General features: G+C 43.6%; 2 protein-coding genes and 1 long non-coding RNA gene across 5 annotated transcripts in view; 2 read left to right on the top strand and 1 right to left on the bottom strand.

Annotated features, from left to right (window-relative positions):
• Positions 1–19,816, top strand: part of LOC308577910 — a 467,797-nt gene that overhangs the window by 98,223 nt on the left and 349,758 nt on the right. The gene's annotated exons all lie outside the window — the stretch shown is intronic.
• Positions 1–19,816, top strand: part of LOC308577893 (receptor-type tyrosine-protein phosphatase epsilon-like) — a 90,463-nt gene that overhangs the window by 32,898 nt on the left and 37,749 nt on the right. For all 3 annotated transcript variants that reach the window (XM_081178262.1, XM_081178261.1, XM_081178260.1), the window contains exon 2: positions 7,905–8,011. In XM_081178262.1, the coding sequence (XP_081034388.1) occupies positions 7,905–8,011 (107 nt within the window). The remainder of the gene's footprint in view (positions 1–7,904; positions 8,012–19,816) is intronic.
• LOC308578071 (uncharacterized protein) overlaps positions 1–19,816 on the bottom strand; it is a gene marked incomplete at its 3' end in the record, with an annotated part of 98,359 nt that overhangs the window by 61,083 nt on the left and 17,460 nt on the right. The window lies entirely within an intron of this gene.

Below are 19,816 nucleotides of genomic sequence, written 5' to 3'. Positions count from 1 at the left end.
GCGGCAGCTAAAAAAGCCAATGCAATTCTGGGCTGCATCAATAGGAGTATAGCATCTAGATCAAGGGAAGTAATAGTGCCACTGTATTCTGCTCTGGTCAGACCTCACCTGGAGTACTGTGTCCAGTTCTGGGCACCACAGTTCAAGAAGGACACTGACAAACTGGAACGTGTCCAGAGGAGGGCAACCAAAATGGTCAAAGGCCTGGAAACGATGCCTTATGAGGAACGTCTAAGGGAGCTGGGCATGTTTAGCCTGGAGAAGAGGAGGTTAAGGGGTGATATGATAGCCATGTTCAAATATATAAAAGGATGTCATATAGAGGAGGGAGAAAGGTTGTTTTCTGCTGCTCCAGAGAAGCGGACACGGAGCAATGGAGCCAAACTACAAGAAAGAAGATTCCACCTAAACATTAGGAAGAACTTCCTGACAGTAAGAGCTGTTTGACAGTGGAATTTGCTGCCAAGGAGTGTGGTGGAGTCTCCTACTTTGGAGGTCTTTAAGCAGAGGCTTGACAACCATATGTCAGGAGTGCTCTGATGGTGTTTCCTGCTTGGCAGGGGGTTGGACTCGATGGCCCTTGTGGTCTATTCCAACTCTATGATTCTATGATTCTATTCAGAAGCGTATTGCCTCTAGTAGCCATTGATAGCATTTGTCCTGCATGAATTTTTCTAATCCTATTTTAAAAGTATCAAAGCTGGTGGCCATCCTGAGGGAGCAAATTCCACCATTTAGCTATATTCTATGTGGAGAAGTACATAGGTAAAGGTAAAGGGACCCCTGACCGTTAGGTCCAGTCGCAGACGACTCTGGGGTTGCGGCGTCCATCTCACTTTATTCGCCGAGGGAGCCGGCGTAGAGCTTCCGGTAAGAAAGCTTTAAAGATGCTTCCATTATCATTACAATGGAACTTAGATTATAGAGTCCTAGAAACAAACACTAAAACAGCAACCTAAGTGGTTTCTAAAGATACAAAACAATTACGTGCTATAAATGCAACAGCAGCTGCACTAAACTTGGAACAGTAAATTCCTCGTAAGTCGGGGTGAACAAGTGTTCTGTAACCTGATGTGGAAGCCCAGTAGCATAGGAGCAATTTGCACCTCTAGAAGAAGGGGATTTGGAGTCAGGTGCCACTACAAAGAAGACTATATTCCATGTCTCCCCACAACAAGCCAAACCTTGTTCCATCAACTTGGATCCAAAGTTGCTTAGGTCTTTATGTATCAGCATATGCCAGTGCTATATGTCCTACAGAACTAATGTTATATGACTGCACAGGTATACCTGGTAGCCATGCTCAGGACCAACTGATGTTTCTGGACCATCTTGAAATGTAACCCTATCTAGAGTTTATTGCAGTAGTCTGGACATGAGGTGAGAGTATGGATCACAGCAGCAATGCTGTCGCTGACCAGGAACAGGCATAGCTGATGAATCAGCCACAGCCGAGATAGACAACCCTTGCTACTGATGTCAGGACTCACGTTGTCAATGCTGGATCTAGGAGTACCCTAAGTGTCAAGGACAGCATCTAGAACAGACTATTGAACCACCTCCCAGGCATGAGAACCACCAACCAACAGTAGTTCAATGTTCTCAGGATTCAGCTTCAGTTCATTGGCTGTCATCCAGGCACCAGTTCAGCATGGCTTCATCTAGTTCACATGGTATGGAGAAATAGGGCTGGGTATCACCTGCATTAAACTAACCATAGTTGGTGCTAAACACAGCACAGGCAGCAAAAGCTTCTGAACTCCTCCTACAGGTACTCACCTCAAATGATGAGGGAAAGGGAGTTGGAGCATGTGAGCCCAGGGAGAGATGTGATTAGTGTTTATGCAACACTAATCCATGTTTCAGCATTATGCTTTAATGGAAGCATTATTTGTTTATCATTTGCCTTTCCATTTAGAAAACTTCTGTACTTCAGTTCGGAACAAGATGGTTTAGAACATTAAAAACTAAAACCTTAGGATTGTCCCACTTGCATTAACCTCCCGTCAAAGCTTTGTGATCAGTTTCACACTAGCTTTGCTTCAGTGACTTTGCATTCTCAGGTGGCCCCAGGCCATTCGCTGGGTCAAAAATTTTAAGACATAAACAGCTTCAGTAAAAGCACCACTAATAATTGTAGACTAAAAACACAGAAAAACAGCAGAAGCATTAAGAGTGATAGAATAATACAGTGGTATCTCGGGTTACAGACGCTTCAAGTTACAGACTCCACTAATCCGGAAGTAGTACCTCGGGTTAAGAACTTTACTTCAGGATGAGAACAGAAATTGTGCTCCGGCAGTGCAGCGGCAGTAGGAAGCCCCATTATCTAAAGTGGTACCTCAGGTTAAGAACAGTTTCAGGTTAAGAATGGACCTCCAGAACGAATTAAGTTCTTAACCTGAGGTACTACAGTGGTACCTCGGGTTACATATGCTTCAGGTTACATACGCTTCAGGTTACAGACTCCGTTAACCCAGAAATAGTACCTCAGGTTGAGAACTTTGCTTCAGGATGAGACAGAAATCGTGCTCCGGTGGCGCAGCGGCAGCAGGAGGCCCCGTTAGCTAAAGTGGTGCTTCAGGTCAAGAACGGACCTCCGGAACGAATTAAGTACTTAACCCGAGGTACCACTGTACTGTAAAGTCTGGGTCTGGTACCTACAATATTTGGTGTCAGTGTAGCTCCCATTGTAGTGCAGAAGTAGCATCTGGAGCTGAGCATTGTCCCAAGATCTTAATCAGAGATGAATCTCAGTGGTGTACCTTCACATGAAGGGATTGCAGGAGTTTTAATCCTTTCAAGTATGCATTTCAATCAACCACTTTGCACTGAACTCGTTTTTGTTTTTTGCAAAATTATTAAATGGGTAGGGAGCCTCAGGCAGTCTTCCAGGTCTCTCTGTCTGTCCTTTGGGACTCTCCTCAGGCTACACTTCTCACTTGACCTGTTTCACTTTGTCCTTCATTATTTGTTGCCTGGCAGTGATGTGTCCTTGAGCTCAGATGATGACTCTTCTTGCTGAGATGAAGATTGAGAAAGGTGTGTGTGTGTGTGTGTGTGTGTGTGTGTGTGTGTGTGTGTGTGTGTGGAAGCTAACCTACTGTCCAAAGGAGAAACTTGCATTCATTGTTCCATCCACTTCTGGCCCTTCCCACCACTGGAATGTGGCCCTTGGAATGTGGACCTCGGGCTGTAAAAGGATCCCCACTGCTGCTGTAAAAGGTCATGGTAGTTCTCTATAACAAAAGAAGTGATCGTATGCATACTCCATCTAGGCATGCTGTATGTATTGAACTATTTTCACACTTGTCTGTGTTAGAAATATTCAGTTTGTTTTTTTACCTTTTTCACATAATGCTACATTTATTTTTAAAAAAAAGTTTTGGGGATGTGATATGGATAGAGTTTCTTATGTTTCAGAAAGTGCAGGAAAAGCAGAAAACTGGCATTTGACATGGCTCAGGTCTCTTGCTATACAGCCCCATCTGCTGTACAAAAATATAGTGGCACCTCAGAAATGCTGTCCAACCCAGGAACGGGCATAATTTTACCATTGAAACATGTTTTACATCCTTCTTTAAGCTCACGCTATTCCTTTCATTATTATTATTTTTCAGAAATACTGTATAGTGTTTTTGCAACTAAGCAATGAAAATTCTACAAATAAACCTACAATTTTTTTTTTGCCAAACCTCTAGTTTCAAGCTGGCTATATTTTTTTCCTGGTGGATATAATTGTCCGCCACATGGTTTCAAAAGCTGTGATTTATCTGTGTGTCATTGGAATAGTCAGCTTGGGTATTGGATGATGTAGAACCAACAGGAGGAAGCAGCTTTTGATACATGTGATTAATAAAAATGAAGTCTGGCTACTAATTTACTTATTCATTGATTCATTTGTTGCATTTGTTTCCTGGCCCATCTGAACAGGTCATACTGGCCTAATTCGGATTTCCTGCAGAAGCCTTGGCTCCCCCTACCCTACAGGATTATAAGGAAGAGCTGGGAAACTTTCATTTGAATTTTAAATTACTTACACCATGTCACAATATTCAAATCTGGACAAAACATGGTTAGTCTTAGCTTGCTTCAACAATTTTTTATTTATTTATTTTTTACTTTAGACCACAGTTAATGAACTTGGAATTTTTTTTTTAGCAAACCATAGTTAAGATTAACAAGAGTTTAGGGTCCAGATGACATGTTAGTATGTGAATAATCTAAAATCTATTTTCTTTTAGTCAGACAAAGGTTTGGGCAATTCTCCAGTGGAAAAGGATTTCATAGCTGAGAGGCAGACATTGCACACACCACTGTATGCTCTTGAAGTGTTGTCTTTGTGCGTCGTTGGTAAGCTGAATAATCAATAGTGAGCTTAAGATGCTGCCTATACTAGGGATTGTAATGGGAGACAGAGAGGAGGGCAGTTTAGCAATGGTGCAGTGCTCAAGCCATTTACAGCTTTGGGAATCGTTTTTAGCTGTGCTGTGTACTGTCTTGTTTATTGCTTGTGTCTTCGAAAGATTAAAAAATAAGCAGAAATCATAAAACTACTTCCTTGCTTTAGAATTTTAATATATACTTTCCCTCCCATAGCATCTAATCATATATTTAGAATAGTTGACGGAAGTATCCATGTGAATTTAGAATTGAATTCGAGCTTTTCCTGTTTCTTATTTGTGAATCAAAAGTAGCCTACATATTCTCTTGAAGCATCTTCTGAACACATTTTAGAGATAAGTAAAGCTGAGTTGTGGGGCGCGGGTGGCACTGTGGGTTAAACCACAGAGCCTAGAACTTGCCGATCAGAAGGTCGGCGGTTCGAATCCCCGCGACGGGGTGAGCTACCGTTGCTCGGTCCCTGCTCCTGCCAACCTAGCAGTTCGGAAGCACGTCAAACTGCAAGTAGATAAATAGGCAGGAAGGTAAACGGCATTTCTGTGCGCTGCTCTGGTTCGCCAGAAGCGGCTTAGTCATGCTGGCCACATGACCCGGAAGCTGTATGCCAGCTCCCTCGGCCAATAAAGCGAGATGAGCGCTGCAACCCCAGAGTCGGCCACGACTGGACCTAATGGTCAGGGGTCCCTTTACCTTTACCTTTAAGGCTGAGTTATAATGAGGTTGGGGTGGCTATCATAATTGGTAAATTGTTGTCAACTTACTGGGACTTCGCGATGTCATTTTAAAAATGTTTGTATTGATGAAATCCAAGGTATGCCTTCTCAGAAGCCATAGCTCTATTGCTAAAGAGGAATAATTCGGACGGGTGTAAGAATCACCTCTTTGCTTCTCTCCAACCCCCATTAGGTTGTTATGCCTGTCACTATTTTGAATTTCCTGGTAGTAATCATTCTCACTACTACTGAAGAGATGCAAAAATTCTCTATTATTCATTCCTGTCAACTATAACTTCGCTACTTGGTGAACAGTGATACCATCTGGAAGATCTGTCTGTGTCACTAGAACTGTATTTGGTGTGCTGAATTTAGGTGTTCAGTTCTTCGCTTGTAATAATGTGTCTTTAGAAGAAGAAGAAGAAGAAGAAGAAGAAGAAGAAGAAGAAGAAGAAGAAGAAGAAGAGTTTGGATTTGATATCCCGCCTTTCACTCCCTTTAAGGAGTCTCAAAGCGGCTAACATTCTCCTTTCCCTTCCTCCCCCACAACAAACACTCTGTGAGGTGAGTGGGGCTGAGAGACTTCACAGAAGTGTGACTGGCCCAAGGTCACCCAGCAGCTGCATGTGGAGGAGCGGAGACACGAACCCGGTTTCCCAGATTACGTGACTACCGCTCTTAACCACTACACCACACTGGCTCTCAAAAAGACTAGCTAGGAATTGAGTCAATTCTTGGATTGTATTTCATCCTTCAGTTATTGTCAGTGACTACTGAAATGAATATAGGCTGCCTGAGGCTAAAAAAATATGTTTTGTATAGTGCTTTAGGAAAGTCTGGTGATACAATTTAGTATTACAGTGGTACCTCAGGTTACATACGCTTCAGGTTACAATACGCTTCAGGTTACAGACTTCGCTAACCCAGAAATAGTGCTTCAGGTTAAGAACTTTGCTTCAGAATGAGAACAGAAATCGTGCTCCAGCAGCGTGGTGGCAGTGGGAGGCCCCATTAGCTAAAGTGGTGCTTCAGGTTAAGAACAGTTTCAGGTTAAGAACGGACCTCCGGAACGAATTAAGTACTTAACCCAAGGTACCACTGTACTGAATTGCGGTTCTTGACCCTTCTCTATCCACTCATGCCATTCAAAAAGTTTTTTCCTGACTTTGTCATCTCATATTAGAACCAGTAATTTTTGATAAATTATATTTTAAAGCCCTGTGTACTTTTAAAGGTTCTCTCCTGCACAAGTTCTGTTATGCCGCTGTCAGGATTTCTCTGCATGCTGGTATTGTATATTTACATGGTATAATGAGGGAGGGGCAGATGACAACTAGTTTTGCCTAGTTCATAATGTAATCCTATGTACCTTTAATGAGAAGCAAAATAATTTTTGAAAATATAGTAGGTTCGGTCCAGTGTGTATGTTGGGGCACTCTGTGAACACATTACAGAGAAAGAGAAGCAGCCAGAGTATTCTTATTTTAGTTAGTTGTTCAGGGCTTTGTAGATTGGTACACGAACCTTGTGCAGGAATTTATAGGCAGCTGGTGTATATGTTTTGGCCAAGGTGTGACATCCCACTGTCTCGCACTGCCTCCCACCATCACCAGTCTATCTGCTGCATCAGTTGGTGTTCCGGGACAATGCCCAAGGCAGTTCTGCATAGCACGTCTCCCAAATTACTGTCAAGCCCTTCCTATAGGTCAGCCTTGCATTATTTGATTGAGCAGGAAGAAGAGGGACAGATGAGGATATGGGAGGAATGTGGAGAGCTCCCATGATGTGCCTGTGAGTATGGAAGAAGGAAAGGAAGGGAAAAGGGATTTGGTTACATTCAGTGGGATCTCCCGCCTCCCCCCCGGAGACTGAATTGAGCCTGCTGCGTGTGGGTTTTTAGGAGGCAAACCAGACCTGCAGTCAGTAGTATAATATCTAGTTATAATATCTAGTCGTATGATTATGAGTTATACTTAAATTATTTTATGTATTAGTGGAGCTGGTGTTGTAGAAGCTTCAAGCGTACCAGTTCCGACTGCATGTTTTCAGTGCTCACTTGTGGAAGAACAATAACAATCCAGCAACTCATCATATAAGAAACTAAGTTGTCAGCAAGAAAAGTAGACCGGAACAGCAGCAGATTGTTACAAAATGATCATCACACAACCTAGGAATTTGTTCCATTTTCTGCATATGTTGTTTAGTTTTATACTCACTAGAATTTGTGTCAGATTTCTTCTTGAACAGCTTGTAATCTCTGCCAGCTTTTGGATGTGCAAACAAGCAGCAACAGAGGAAATGTGGGTGACTCGCATTTCCTCTTTTTGTACTTCCATGTAATATGCAACGTGAGAACTTGTGCACCTTTCCCCTGGTGAGATACTGAAGGCCAAATGTTGAGGAAGAGGCAGAAACCCCCAGTTTGCATATCCCAGAAGAAAAGAGGAAGGGCGAGTGGGGCATGTGTCCTCTCTTGCAGTTTCTGTGTAATGCCTGGAGCTCCCTTTTTTTTTTTTTTTTTTGGAGTAGCAAGTTTTTATTCTTGGTGTTTTTCAAATCCCTTAATTTTCCAAACTTGGAAGATTTGTGGTATAGAATAAGACTTTGGGCACTAGGGTGGTAGTTTCACAAATACTTATAAGACTTTGGACACAACAGATAAATCATATTCCCTTACAAAAGTCATTCTTTCAAAAAAATAAAATTCAAACCTCCTTCGTGATAGTATGAACATGACATGAGTATGTTAGTATGGGTTTTATATTTTTCTCTGTGTTTGCTTAACAGGTCCATGATGGAATACTCCTGTTCAGTCTTGCTAATTTCCATTAGTTTTCTGCACGGCGAAGCGTTGCGTGGCAATGGGACTGCATCACTTAATGATACAACAACAAGTAAGAAACACTGAATTTTGGGGGTTAGTCTGCGTCAGTACCTTGTTCATATAAATCTTCATTCCTTTGGTTTCAGATGGTGTTTCATGCTTCCTTCTTTAACATTTATAGCACCATGTCACATATCTTATGAAATCAATGTGGGATCAGGCTTGCTTTCTTCTCAACTCATACACGCTGAACATTATCTGTAATATGTATGAGTAATTGACAATTTCCCATTGACAAATATTTTGTTATGATGCTCTACTTTGGAAGCTTCTCTGAGGCTTTTCTACAATTCTAGATAAGACGCTACAAACCTCCAGTACTTGTCATTAAGGGCTGCCAGTAGTTCTTTGGTAACTCTAAAGAACAGGGATTGAGCTTCTTTTACTGCTGCCACAAAAGCCTTGATGGTTTCCAATTAACTTCATTAATACATAAAGCAGTAGCTTGAAACTGACTGTTCTTCCTCTTACTGAGTTCCCTTGCATTTAAATAATCTTACTCCAAATGCAAGTTTATTTCTTGGTTCAGGAACCTCTGCTTATCTAAATCAGCAGTCATGCATATTTTCATGTCTGCAACATGGGACCTCTTTTTGTTGTCTGTATCCATTTCTCTCTCTATTTTTTTTTGCTTATTGCTTTTTCCCAGTGGTCTGGCTTGTATAAAGAAGCTACCCTCTAGACCTGTGGTTCCCAATGTGGGGCACACGCCCCAGAGGGTGCAATTCGATTTTTAAGGGGGACAATTCGAGAATGAGTTATTAACAGTGAATGGCCTTTCAGGCTTCCTCCACATGAATAGGAGCTGACTTTTTGAATAATAAGAATTATATGTCACGGGGCGTGGGGCATCAGGATTTTAGAGATGCTTAGTGGGAACCAGACAGTCTTGCAAGATGTGAATTGTGATCACTCCTCAAGTTTCAGTTTTAAGAATTCCCAAATTGTGTATTTACGGGCCTCAGCCAAGAAGAAAAACGGGACTCTGTGAGCATGACAAAGAAAACACTTCCTGCAGAGCTCAGTCTCATCTCGCGTCTCATGATAGGCCAGCAGATAAACAAAGGTGCATGTAGTGTGCCTTATGTGGGTCAGGGTGAAAAGTAACACAAAAAATAACTTGCAAAGTCAGCAAGCGTCACAACTCAGATGGCAGGTAAAACGGTATGCACTGAACCAAAAGTGAACTGTTCCAGAAACTCTGCAAATGCCATCTTGGTAGTCAAAATAACCCCACAATTAATTGATAGTTGTTGTAACAATAAGGTCGTGTATGTTTATATTAATTTGCTTTGATATAGGCTAATTGGCTTGCTTTGATGTTATCCTTACCTGTGGGCTTGGGATCTATTGGTAAGATTTGGGTATTTGCCATCAACTGGTCATGTGAGGTGATGCAATGGCCTGGCCAAAGTGACATAATGCTGCTTTGTATATAAAGAATGTGTGAATGGTTGCTTGGACGCAGACAAGCCATCTCCATGCTGCAGTGTCTGTCAGTCCTGCGTCTGTAAAGTCTGGGAGATCAGCAGGCTGATTGCTTAAGTCTACACCTTTCTTTCTTTTTTAAAAAATAATTTTTATTGATTTTTGCACAAATTTTCCAACATAACAACTCCAACACCATATAACAAATCTTTGGCTATCACGGCCTAAGACTTCCTTCGACCCCTTCTAATGGTTTTCTAAATTTCTTTTTATTTTTGCATTTTATTACTATGCTTATTGCTATAAGTCCAATCTTGCATCAGTTAATTTTAGTCCCTTTCCCATTAATTTATATAGTCCTCCTTACAAAACTTCTTGTAACCCTACAAGTGATGTTAGGTAATTACAATTGTCTTTCAGATACAACATAATTTTCTTACAATCCTTTAGGAAAGTCTGGTCCTGCTGGTTTTGAATTTTTCCTGTTAGTCTCGCCAGCTCAGCATAGTCCATTAATTTCATTTGCCACTCTTCTTTTGTTGACATTTGCTCTTGTTTCCATCGTTGGGCTAATAATATTCTTGCTGCAGTGGTCACATATAAAAACAATTTTTTATCATTCTTATGAATTTCTGTACCTACCATACCAAGTGAAAGAGCTTCTGGTGTTTTTTAGAAATGTATATTTCAACATTTTAAAAATTTCATTATAAATCATTTCCCAGAAGTCTTTTACTTTTTTACATTCCCACCACATATGGTAAAACGTGCCTTCTTTTTCTTTACATTTCCAACATTTGTTGTTTGTTTTGTACAACTTGGCTAGTTTTACTGGTGTTATATACCATCATTTTCATTATATTTTCTACACCTTTCTTTAATAAAGCACTAGAACTGATCACTCTAGTTTTTTGAAATCCTTCTGTTGTATCCCTGCACCCAACCGTTCCCACAAGTTCTCCTTTGGGCCGGCAGTTCAGAACAACATACCCCTAGTTTTGTTTTTAAACTTTGTTATCTGTTGCCAAAGTTGCCATCAGACCTTAATGTATAATGTTCAGTTTCCCAGAAGAATGCATCCATTTCCCTTTCTGATCAGTTTGGCTTGTTTATAGCTATGGAAGTGGATTGTAGTTTCAGGATGAGAAAGAATTATAACAAACAAACTGGAAAATCGCTGTCGTTTACTGATGAAGATGCTAAAGCATGATAATGCCACTGGTTGGGTGATTTGTTGAGTTTACCTTTGCTTGCATGGTCTATCCTCTTTCACCAAAGTGTAGGAGCTGCTTCCACATGGGGCATTCTCTTGATAGAGAAGAATAAATGTGATGATGTGGGCTAGGCCAGTAGCATAGACCTGAACCACCCAGTTGATACAGGTTACAGATGAGTTACCCTAGGTAAAATCTAAACAAGGTTGGCCACAGAGGCCCTGTGAAATAAAATTAATTAATGGCTAAAATTAACCTGAAGATTGCCACTTGTCCAGTTTTAATTTTAATTTGTTTGAATTAATTCTGGGATGTATCTTAATTTATTGATTGCTTGTTTTTATGCATTGTCTTACTTGTATGATGTTAGCCGCTCTGAACCCAGCTTTGACCAGGGAGGGTGGGATATAAATAAAAAATTATTATTAAAATTAAGCAGAGTTTGGACACTGATAGATTTTGCTAGATTGCATCCTTTCCTGGTTACCCCATACAGTGGTATCTCTGGATGTGAACGGGATCCATTCTGGAGCACCATTCGCATCCTGAAGCGAACGTAAGATGCAACAGCACGTTTGCACGTCTGCGCGGGTTGCGTTTTGCTGCTTCTGTGCATGCGCGTGACGTCATTTAGAGCGTCTGCACATGTGCGAGTGGCACTCCGTTACTTCCAGGTCACCGCGGAGCGCAACCCGAAAATATTTAAGCTGAAGCGTATTCATCCCGAGGTATGACTGTACACTTAAATAGCTCAGTCAGTAGAGGGTTGTGGGTTCAAGTTCTACATTGGGCAAAATATTCCTTCATTGCAGGGGGTTGGACTAAGTGGCCTTCGTGGTCCCTTCCAACTACAGTTCTATGATGATTCTAACTTTAATATTCTCTGAATAAGAAAAAAATAGAAGGTAGCAAAAGTATTTCAAATTTATTCGTGCAAACAAGTTTGTAGCTACTATCCTTACAAAGTGTTGAAAAAAATATCCCCTAGGAAGATTGGGGGGGAGGGGAGGAACATCCAGAAAGCACTGAAAGAACAGCTATGGGAAGGGGAACCTGTGGCCCCCCAGATATTGCTGAATAGCAGCTCCCACTATCCCTGTCCACAGACCATGCTGACTAGGACTGATGGAAGTAAGTCAGCAACACCACAGAATCCTCTCCTCTGGAAGAAGTGGCCTGCTAATAGAAAGTTGATGTGGAGTTCTCACCTCGTGATATATTGCTTTTCAACATACCAGCGCTGAGTGTGGCTGTGGGGCAAGGGAAGCAAATTGTGCTTGACCGGTGAGGGTCCCCCCCCCCCGAAAAAGCAAGGAGCAACTTGGCCTGCTTAGCCCCCAGTCATATTACATATTCTCTCTCTCTCTCCCCCCCTCCCGTTCCGTGTGTGTGTGTGTGTGTGTGTGTGTGTGTTCTCAGGCAGTTATCTTAGCAGGTAAAGCCTCTTGGGCTTGCTAATAGGAAGGTTGGCAGTTTGAATCCCTGCGACGGGGTGAGCTCCTGTTGCTCTGTCTCAGCTTCTGCCAGCCTAGCAGTTTGAAAGCATACCAGTGTGAGTAGATAAATAGGTACCGGTGCAGTGGGAAGGTAAATGGTGTTTCCGTGTGTTCTGGCTCTCATAACAAACCTCTGTGCGCCAATAGTGGTTCAGTCATGCTGGCCACATGACCCTAGAAAGCTGTCTGTGGACCAACCCTGGCTCCCTTGGCCTGAAAAGCAAGATGAGCACTGCAACCCAAAGTCACCTTTGACTGGACTTAACCATCCAGGGGTCCTTTACCTTTACCTACCTCTCTTCTCAGCAGCAATAATGTGGCACATTTCCTTCTCCTGTTTCTTCTCTCCTTAAGTTCCTTTACCTCCATGTCCCCTTTGGGATCCTTGCATGCTGAGTATTGTTGAATGCAATTCTTAATGAGTTACTTGAAGCATTTTTTTGCTCAGCAAGAATGCCGACTGTTCTAGGGACTTTGGACAAAAGCCACATAAATGCCCAGGGGAAGCAGGTATGTCACCTGTTCTACAGTAGCTTAAATAAACAGTGTAGCAGTTGTTCTAATAGAGAATGCTCATACACCATACATTTAAAGAACATAACTTCCCTCACAGAATCCAGGGAATTGTAGTTTGCTAAAGGTGCTGGGAACTGTAGCTCTGTGAATGGTGAACTACAGTTTCCCAAGATTCCTTGGGGGGAGTCACGTTGTCTAAATGTGCTTCAAATGCTTGTTGTGTATGCAGCCAAGGTGAGGCACGTGTAAGTTGTTTTTGGCGATACATCGGTTGTGTGTGGGATGGCGGGGTGTTAAACAAAAATACCTTACCTTATTTGCAAAAACAGCAAACAGCAGACAGTACTAAATGTTAGTATTAAGAGACACACAGGCCACAAACGTGTATAATGGTGTCATAGAGGAAAATAAAGATTGCTGGGGGTGGGGTGATACAATAGAGGTTTCTAAAAATAAGAGCATCAATATAGAACTTCCCCCTTTCCTCATAATGCCATAAATGGGTGGCTTTGCCTTCATGCCTTGTTTGTCAGCTTCCAGAGGCATATGACTCTCTGTTGTTGAAACAGGAACTAGAAAGAAGAGCTTAGCCTAATCCACCCAGGCAGTTATCAGCTTTGATGAATGCTACCTTATTGCCACAAAGCCTGCTCAGAAGTGGGGAAATGTATTTGCTTTAATGTACTAGATTTTGAACATATTCCTTCTTGCAAAATTTCACATCCTGGGTTAGAGAGTACCTGCTGGAATTTACCCCCTGGTTGGAGCAATAAGAATCAAGCACCTAAAACCATCCTGTGCAGAACCTGGAAAACAACAAAGTCATGCCTTGGAAACTGCCATGCTTTCTGCCAGTTCCCCCCACCCCACCCTCCTCATTTGACAACCCTCAGGATTTTTGCTGTAGGGCCTGAAAGCAGAAATCCTATGGCACAGCAATGCTAAGATGGCTATCAACACAATCCCAGTGACAGCTGCTTCAGGGTCTGTGGAAACATTTTGAAAGCTCATTCTTTCAAAACCAGAATTGTACATTCAGTAATGTCATAGCTTGTATTACTATGAAATTAAGCATTTAGCTGCCTGTCTAGCAGAGGTGGTGTATGCATGCACATTGAGTCTTGCCCAGGCCAGGTGGAGAAGAGCCCATGTGCTAACAGACCTTTCTCTTTTATATCAAGCAACAATATGTATGAAGCGTTATAGAACGTGGACTTTCTTTGTCCCCTTTTATTATTTATTATTGTTGTTGGCTAGGCATGCATAAAGGTCTGCAGTGATGGTTGAGACTGGTGTCATGGTTGCGGATGCAAAGCAATATTCCATAATCTAGGGGTTAGAGGGCAAGGATGCTTAGAAGAGACATTCCTTTTTTTATTTTTTTTATTTTTTTTTTAATTCCGGTCGGCGCCAGCGTTAATGGCGGTCCTCTTTCCGAGCTTCGGAGGAGGACTGCTCTGCGAGTTCGGGTCTGACCCGCTACGGCAAGCGGGGGACCCCTAAAATCACAGGCGCTGAAGCCTGTGAACAAGGAGACTCGGCGGGCACCAGAAGCGCCCCCCCTTACTGCAGAAAGAGCCTTTTTAAAGGCTCTGGAACGGCATCGGGAGAGCGCGGTGCTGAGAGTCGTTACCCAGCCTGCAGAGTGAAGCCGCGTCGCCATTGACGGAGAGCGCCGATTCCTTCCTGTAAATCTGGGACTGAAAAACCTGTGAGTAAGACTGAACGCTAATTTGGAACCTTTTAAAATTGAAAATTTGGCTGAAAACGGGGAAGGTAAAAATTAAGGAAGTCTGCCTTCCCCCGACTGCATGACAGCTAAAGCAACGGAAATTTAAAGCTGCATCCGTATGAAACATTCCTTGACTATTTAACCTGACATTGGACTTAGATCTCCCCTCTAGCAAGCAGGACAGAGGGAAGGAAAAAGGGACAATAAGAACTGCATTACTTATCTAAAAGGGAAAAATCTTCTGCTGCCTTAATACCCTGAAACAGACTGCCAAACAAGACAATAGAGCACTGAACTGTCTTTAAATTCTTGGGAAAGTTACATGGTTGAAGTTTCCTTTGCTACAAAGTTTTTAGACCTTGTTGCTACATGTTAGGGATTGATTAGCTGCTTGTGCGTAAAATCGTGCTCCCTCAGAGTTTGTGCGACCCCACAAACCTCAGTGTGTGACGGAGCTCCTCAGACATGTCTGCTCTAGTCACTAGTAGAGTCCGACAGTGGCTGTCTGCGGAAGCGTTTCCAGCAAAGGAGCTCCTTAACGGAAACGCGTCTCCTGGACTCACGGCGTGACAGTTTCCGGCGAGGTGTAGGTCTCCCTATGTGAGACTCAGATACCTCCCCACTGTTTTCGCTGGAAGCGTCCCTGAGCCCTCCCTCCTGCTCACATTCCCTCAGAGAATCACTCCTCCCCCTGCTGGTGCCTGCTTCAGCTGTTGAGTCTCTTTCTTCCTCCCTGAGCCCCTCCACCACCTGATGCTCCGATGGCAGTTCCCTGACATCCACCTCCCCTCCAGGGCCCCCCTCACCCCCTCCCATTACCTCCCCTCTGGGAGGTGAAGGGCTAAAACCCCGAAAAGAATCTTCCTCATCTTCAGACGTCTCGAACAACTCCCTCCATCGATCGTCGTCCTGGCTCGCTGAATCCTCTTCCTCTTCAGAATCTGGGAACCCCTCCAACTCCTCTTCCTCATCGGTGGTGGCAAAGTATTCCCTTCGGAACCTCGCTACAGGCTGAGGTTTACGTGGGAACCTCTGATGAAAAGTCTCTATTAAAACTTCGTCATTGACATCCTCTGCCCTAACCCAGGTGTTTTCCGACTCCGGTTCCCCTTCCCACATTACCAAATACTCTACTTGATCTCCCTTCCACCTGGAATCAAGGATCTCCGCTACATGGTAGCTGTGTTCCTTCTCCTCCATTGCTGGTCCCCTAGTGACCCTCCCTTCACTGTCTCCTCTATACGGTGACAGCAACGACCTGTGAAAAACTGGGTGCAGCTTCATGTGGTTCGGTAACCGGAGTCTGAAAGCCACTGGGTTGACCTGCTGCATGACTTCAAACGGACCCAGCCTTTTGGGTCTTAACTTCTTACAACCTCCTTTGAATGGCAACCCTTGGGTTGACAGCCACACCTGGTCCCCCACCCTAATGCTTTCACCTTCTCTTCTGTTTTTGTCTGCCTGCCTCTTATATTCCTCCTTAGCCCTGTTTAAGTTGAGTTGGAGCTGGCGATGAATCGCTTCCATTTCTTCAACGAACTGTTCTGCAGCTGGAACGCTCCAGTTCTCCCCTTCCCCCCCTGGGAAGGCTCTGGGATGGCACCCGTGATTAGCCAAAAAGGGGCTCATCCCCGTGGACACGTTCTCTGCATTGTTGTAGGCAAATTCTGCCAACGCCAGCTTCTCCACCCAATCATTCTCTCTGTCATTAACGTAACACCTCAAATATTGCTGGAGAACCCCATTTGCTCTTTCCGCCTGCCCGTTGGTTTCTGGATGACGGGCCGTTGAGAAATTAACCTCTACATGCAGTAAGCTCATGAGCTTCCTCCAGAACCTGGAAGTAAATTGTTTTCCCCGGTCTGAAACCACCCTCAAGATGCCCAATCACGAAAGCAACTCGTGATTCCTCATCAGGGAATTCATCAAACTGCACATTAAGTGCATATTGCATCTCTGTCCTAAAGGCATGGTAATCCTTGGGGTCCCCCCCAAACTTCTGCACCAATCCTGGTACCTTTCTGGGGAACTGAGTGGCTCTCCCCTTCTTGTCTGCATCCTGAGCCCTTCTCTCCTCCAGCCTCGCCGTCTGCAGCGCCAGTTGGACCTCCAACGCTCGGTATCTATCTTCCAAGCTTGGACCAGCCCCAACCCCAGCTCCTCCGGTTCCGGTTGGTTCGCTCATGATGCTTTCTCTTGCACAGGCAGCGTACAAAGACTGTCGGACTGCTGTTAGGGATTGATTAGCTGCTTGTGCGTAAAATCGTGCTCCCTCAGAGTTTGTGCGACCCCACAAACCTCAGTGTGTGACGGAGCTCCTCAGACATGTCTGCTCTAGTCACTAGTAGAGTCCGACAGTGGCTGTCTGCGGAAGCGTTTCCAGCAAAGGAGCTCCTTAACGGAAACGCGTCTCCTGGACTCACGGCGTGACAGTTTCCGGCGAGGTGTAGGTCTCCCTATGTGAGACTCAGATACCTCCCCACTGTTTTCGCTGGAAGCGTCCCTGAGCCCTCCCTCCTGCTCACATTCCCTCAGAGAATCACTCCTCCCCCTGCTGGTGCCTGCTTCAGCTGTTGAGTCTCTTTCTTCCTCCCTGAGCCCCTCCACCACCTGATGCTCCGATGGCAGTTCCCTGACACTACAGTATATTGGAGTATGCTGAAATAGTATCCACTGGAAAAAGTGCTGTAACATGTATTTACAAGCCTCCTGATATACTTGTCTTTAACTTCTTTGTCTCCGTACTCGGACATTTTGCTTTGCTCCCCCTAGAGGGCTTAAGTAACGGTTGTAACAGTCTAGGACAGTGGAATTTTCCATCAGGGGACTGTTTTCGTGGGAACGTCCTTGGGACATGAGTGGCCCAGCAGAAGAGATAACCACCAGAGCCAAAGCTAAGCAGCAACAACACCAGCAACAGCAACAAAAGAAAAGAGGCTCAATTACAGGCGTAACTCCTACAGGAACATAAGGACAAGAAAAAGTGACAGCTGCCTCCATGGAGTCAGTGACACAAGCGTTACTCAAGATAAATCAATCTTTGGAGACCTTGACAAAGCAGAGTACAGAAAATACACAGAAATTAACAGAACTAACAGCAAGACTGGACTTGAACACAGAATCTATAAACAGGCTGATTCAAGAAAACTCTGCAACACGTAAGATTCCAGAGGAAGCTAGAACTATTGCTGGAGAGACACAAGAGAACTTAGAACCGATTGCTAAAAAGGTTCATGAACATGATGCAACTTTGGCTTTGTGGGAATTACAGAGAAAGGAAAGAAATCTGAAACTGAGATTGATTCCCGAGAGCGAAGGAGACAACCTCGTGGAGTATTTAACACAAGAGTTTGCTGATTTCTGGGAAGACTTGGAGGAGGAAGAATTTAAGATAATAACAGCATTTAGACTGGGCAGAAGACTGAACAGAAAGACCCCGAGGGATTGCCTGATTACCCTTAGATCTAAGGAAGAAAGAGATAAAATATTAAAATTACACTACCAAAAGGCCTTGCAAATTGAAAATTCATCTATACAGATTTTTAAAGACATCCCTAAATATATCTTGGAGTTGAGAACCTTCTATAAGGATCTGGTCTACCTGCTGAAGAAGAACATCATTCCTTTCAGGTGGGAGTTCCCACAAGGACTGTCCTTTGACTACAAGGGAAATAAGGTGAAAATAAAGACAACACAAGACAAAGAGAGGTTCCTGGAAAGAAACCAAGAGGACCTACAGAAGGGAACTGTGGACCCAATCGCAGAACAAAGGAGAGCACTAGATATTTTGAACTTATCGTTTGGACTTAATCCACCACCATCAGAGGAAGAGCAACAACTGGGAGCAGTTGGAGGAACAACGGAAAAGTAACAAGATGGCCCTGCAATTCCTTAGTTGGAATTGTAATGGGCTCAATATGCCTTTGAAGAGACGTCAAGTTTTTCATATTTTGAAAAGAGAACAATTGGATTTGATATGTCTACAAGAACAGTGGGGTCACTCAGAGGAGAAAATGGTGAAATGCAAACAGGGGACACAGAAAGGGCTGAACTCCTCAATGCCTTCTTTGCCTCAGTCTTCTCCGATAAAGAAAACAATGCCCGACCTGAAGAATTTGGAGCAAATGATTCAGCAAAGGAAACACAGCCCAGAATAACTAAGGAGATAGTACAAGAATACTTGGCTAGTTTAGATGTATTCAAGTCTCCAGGGCCAGATGAACTGCATCCAAGAGTATTAAAAGAACTGGCAGATGTGATCTCAGAACCACTGGCAGTCATCTTTGAGAATTCCTGGAGAACAGGCGAAGTCCCGGCAGACTGGAGGAGGGCAAATGTTGTCCCTATTTTCAAAAAGGGGAAAAGAGAGGACCCAAATAATTATCGCCCAGTCAGTCTGACATCAATACCAGGGAAGATTCTGGAGCAGATCATTAAGCAAACAGTCTGTGAGCACCTAGAAAGGAATGCTGTGATCACCAATAGTCAGCATGGATTTCTGAAAAATAAGTCATGTCAGACTAACCTGATCTCGTTTTTTGACAGAATTACAAGCCTGGTAGATGAAGGGAACGCAGTGGATGTAGCCTACCTTGATTTCAGCAAGGCATTCGACAAGGTGCCCCATGATATTCTTGTAAAGAAGCTGGTAAAATGTGGTCTTGACTATGCTACCACTCAGTGGATTTGTAACTGGCTGACTGACCGAACCCAAAGGGTGCTCATCAATGGTTCCTCTTCATCCTGGAGAAGAGTGACTAGTGGGGTGCCACAGGGTTCTGTCTTGGGCCCGGTCTTATTCAACATCTTTATCAACGACTTGGATGATGGACTCAAGGGCATCCTGATCAAATTTGCAGATGACACCAAACTGGGAGGGGTGGCTAACACCCCAGAGGACAGGATCACACTTCAAAACGACCTTGACAGATTAGAGAACTGGGCAAAAACAAACAAGATGAATTTTAACAGGGAGAAATGTAAAGTATTGCACTTGGGCAAAAAAAATGAGAGGCACAAATACAAGATGGGGGACACCTGGCTTGAGAGCAGTACATGTGAAAAGGATCTAGGAGTCTTGGTTGACCACAAACTTGACATGAGCCAACAGTGTGACGCGGCAGCTAAAAAAGCCAATGCAATTCTGGGCCTCATCAATAGGAGTATAGCATCTAGATCAAGGGAAGTAATAGTGCCACTGTATTCTGCTCTGGTCAGACCTCACCTGGAGTACTGTGTCCAGTTCTGGGCACCACAGTTCAAGAAGGACACTGACAAACTGGAATGTGTCCAGAGGAGGGCAACCAAAATGGTCAAAGGCCTGGAAACGATGCCTTATGAGGAACGGCTAAGGGAGCTGGGCATGTTTAGCCTGGAGAAGAGGAGGTTAAGGGGTGATATGATAGCCATGTTCAAATATATAAAAGGAT

Source organism: Podarcis bocagei (assembly GCF_964188305.1).
Source record: "Podarcis bocagei genome assembly, chromosome: W".
Classification (NCBI taxonomy): Eukaryota; Metazoa; Chordata; class Lepidosauria; order Squamata; family Lacertidae; genus Podarcis; species Podarcis bocagei.
This window is presented reverse-complemented; position numbering and strand designations above follow the sequence as displayed.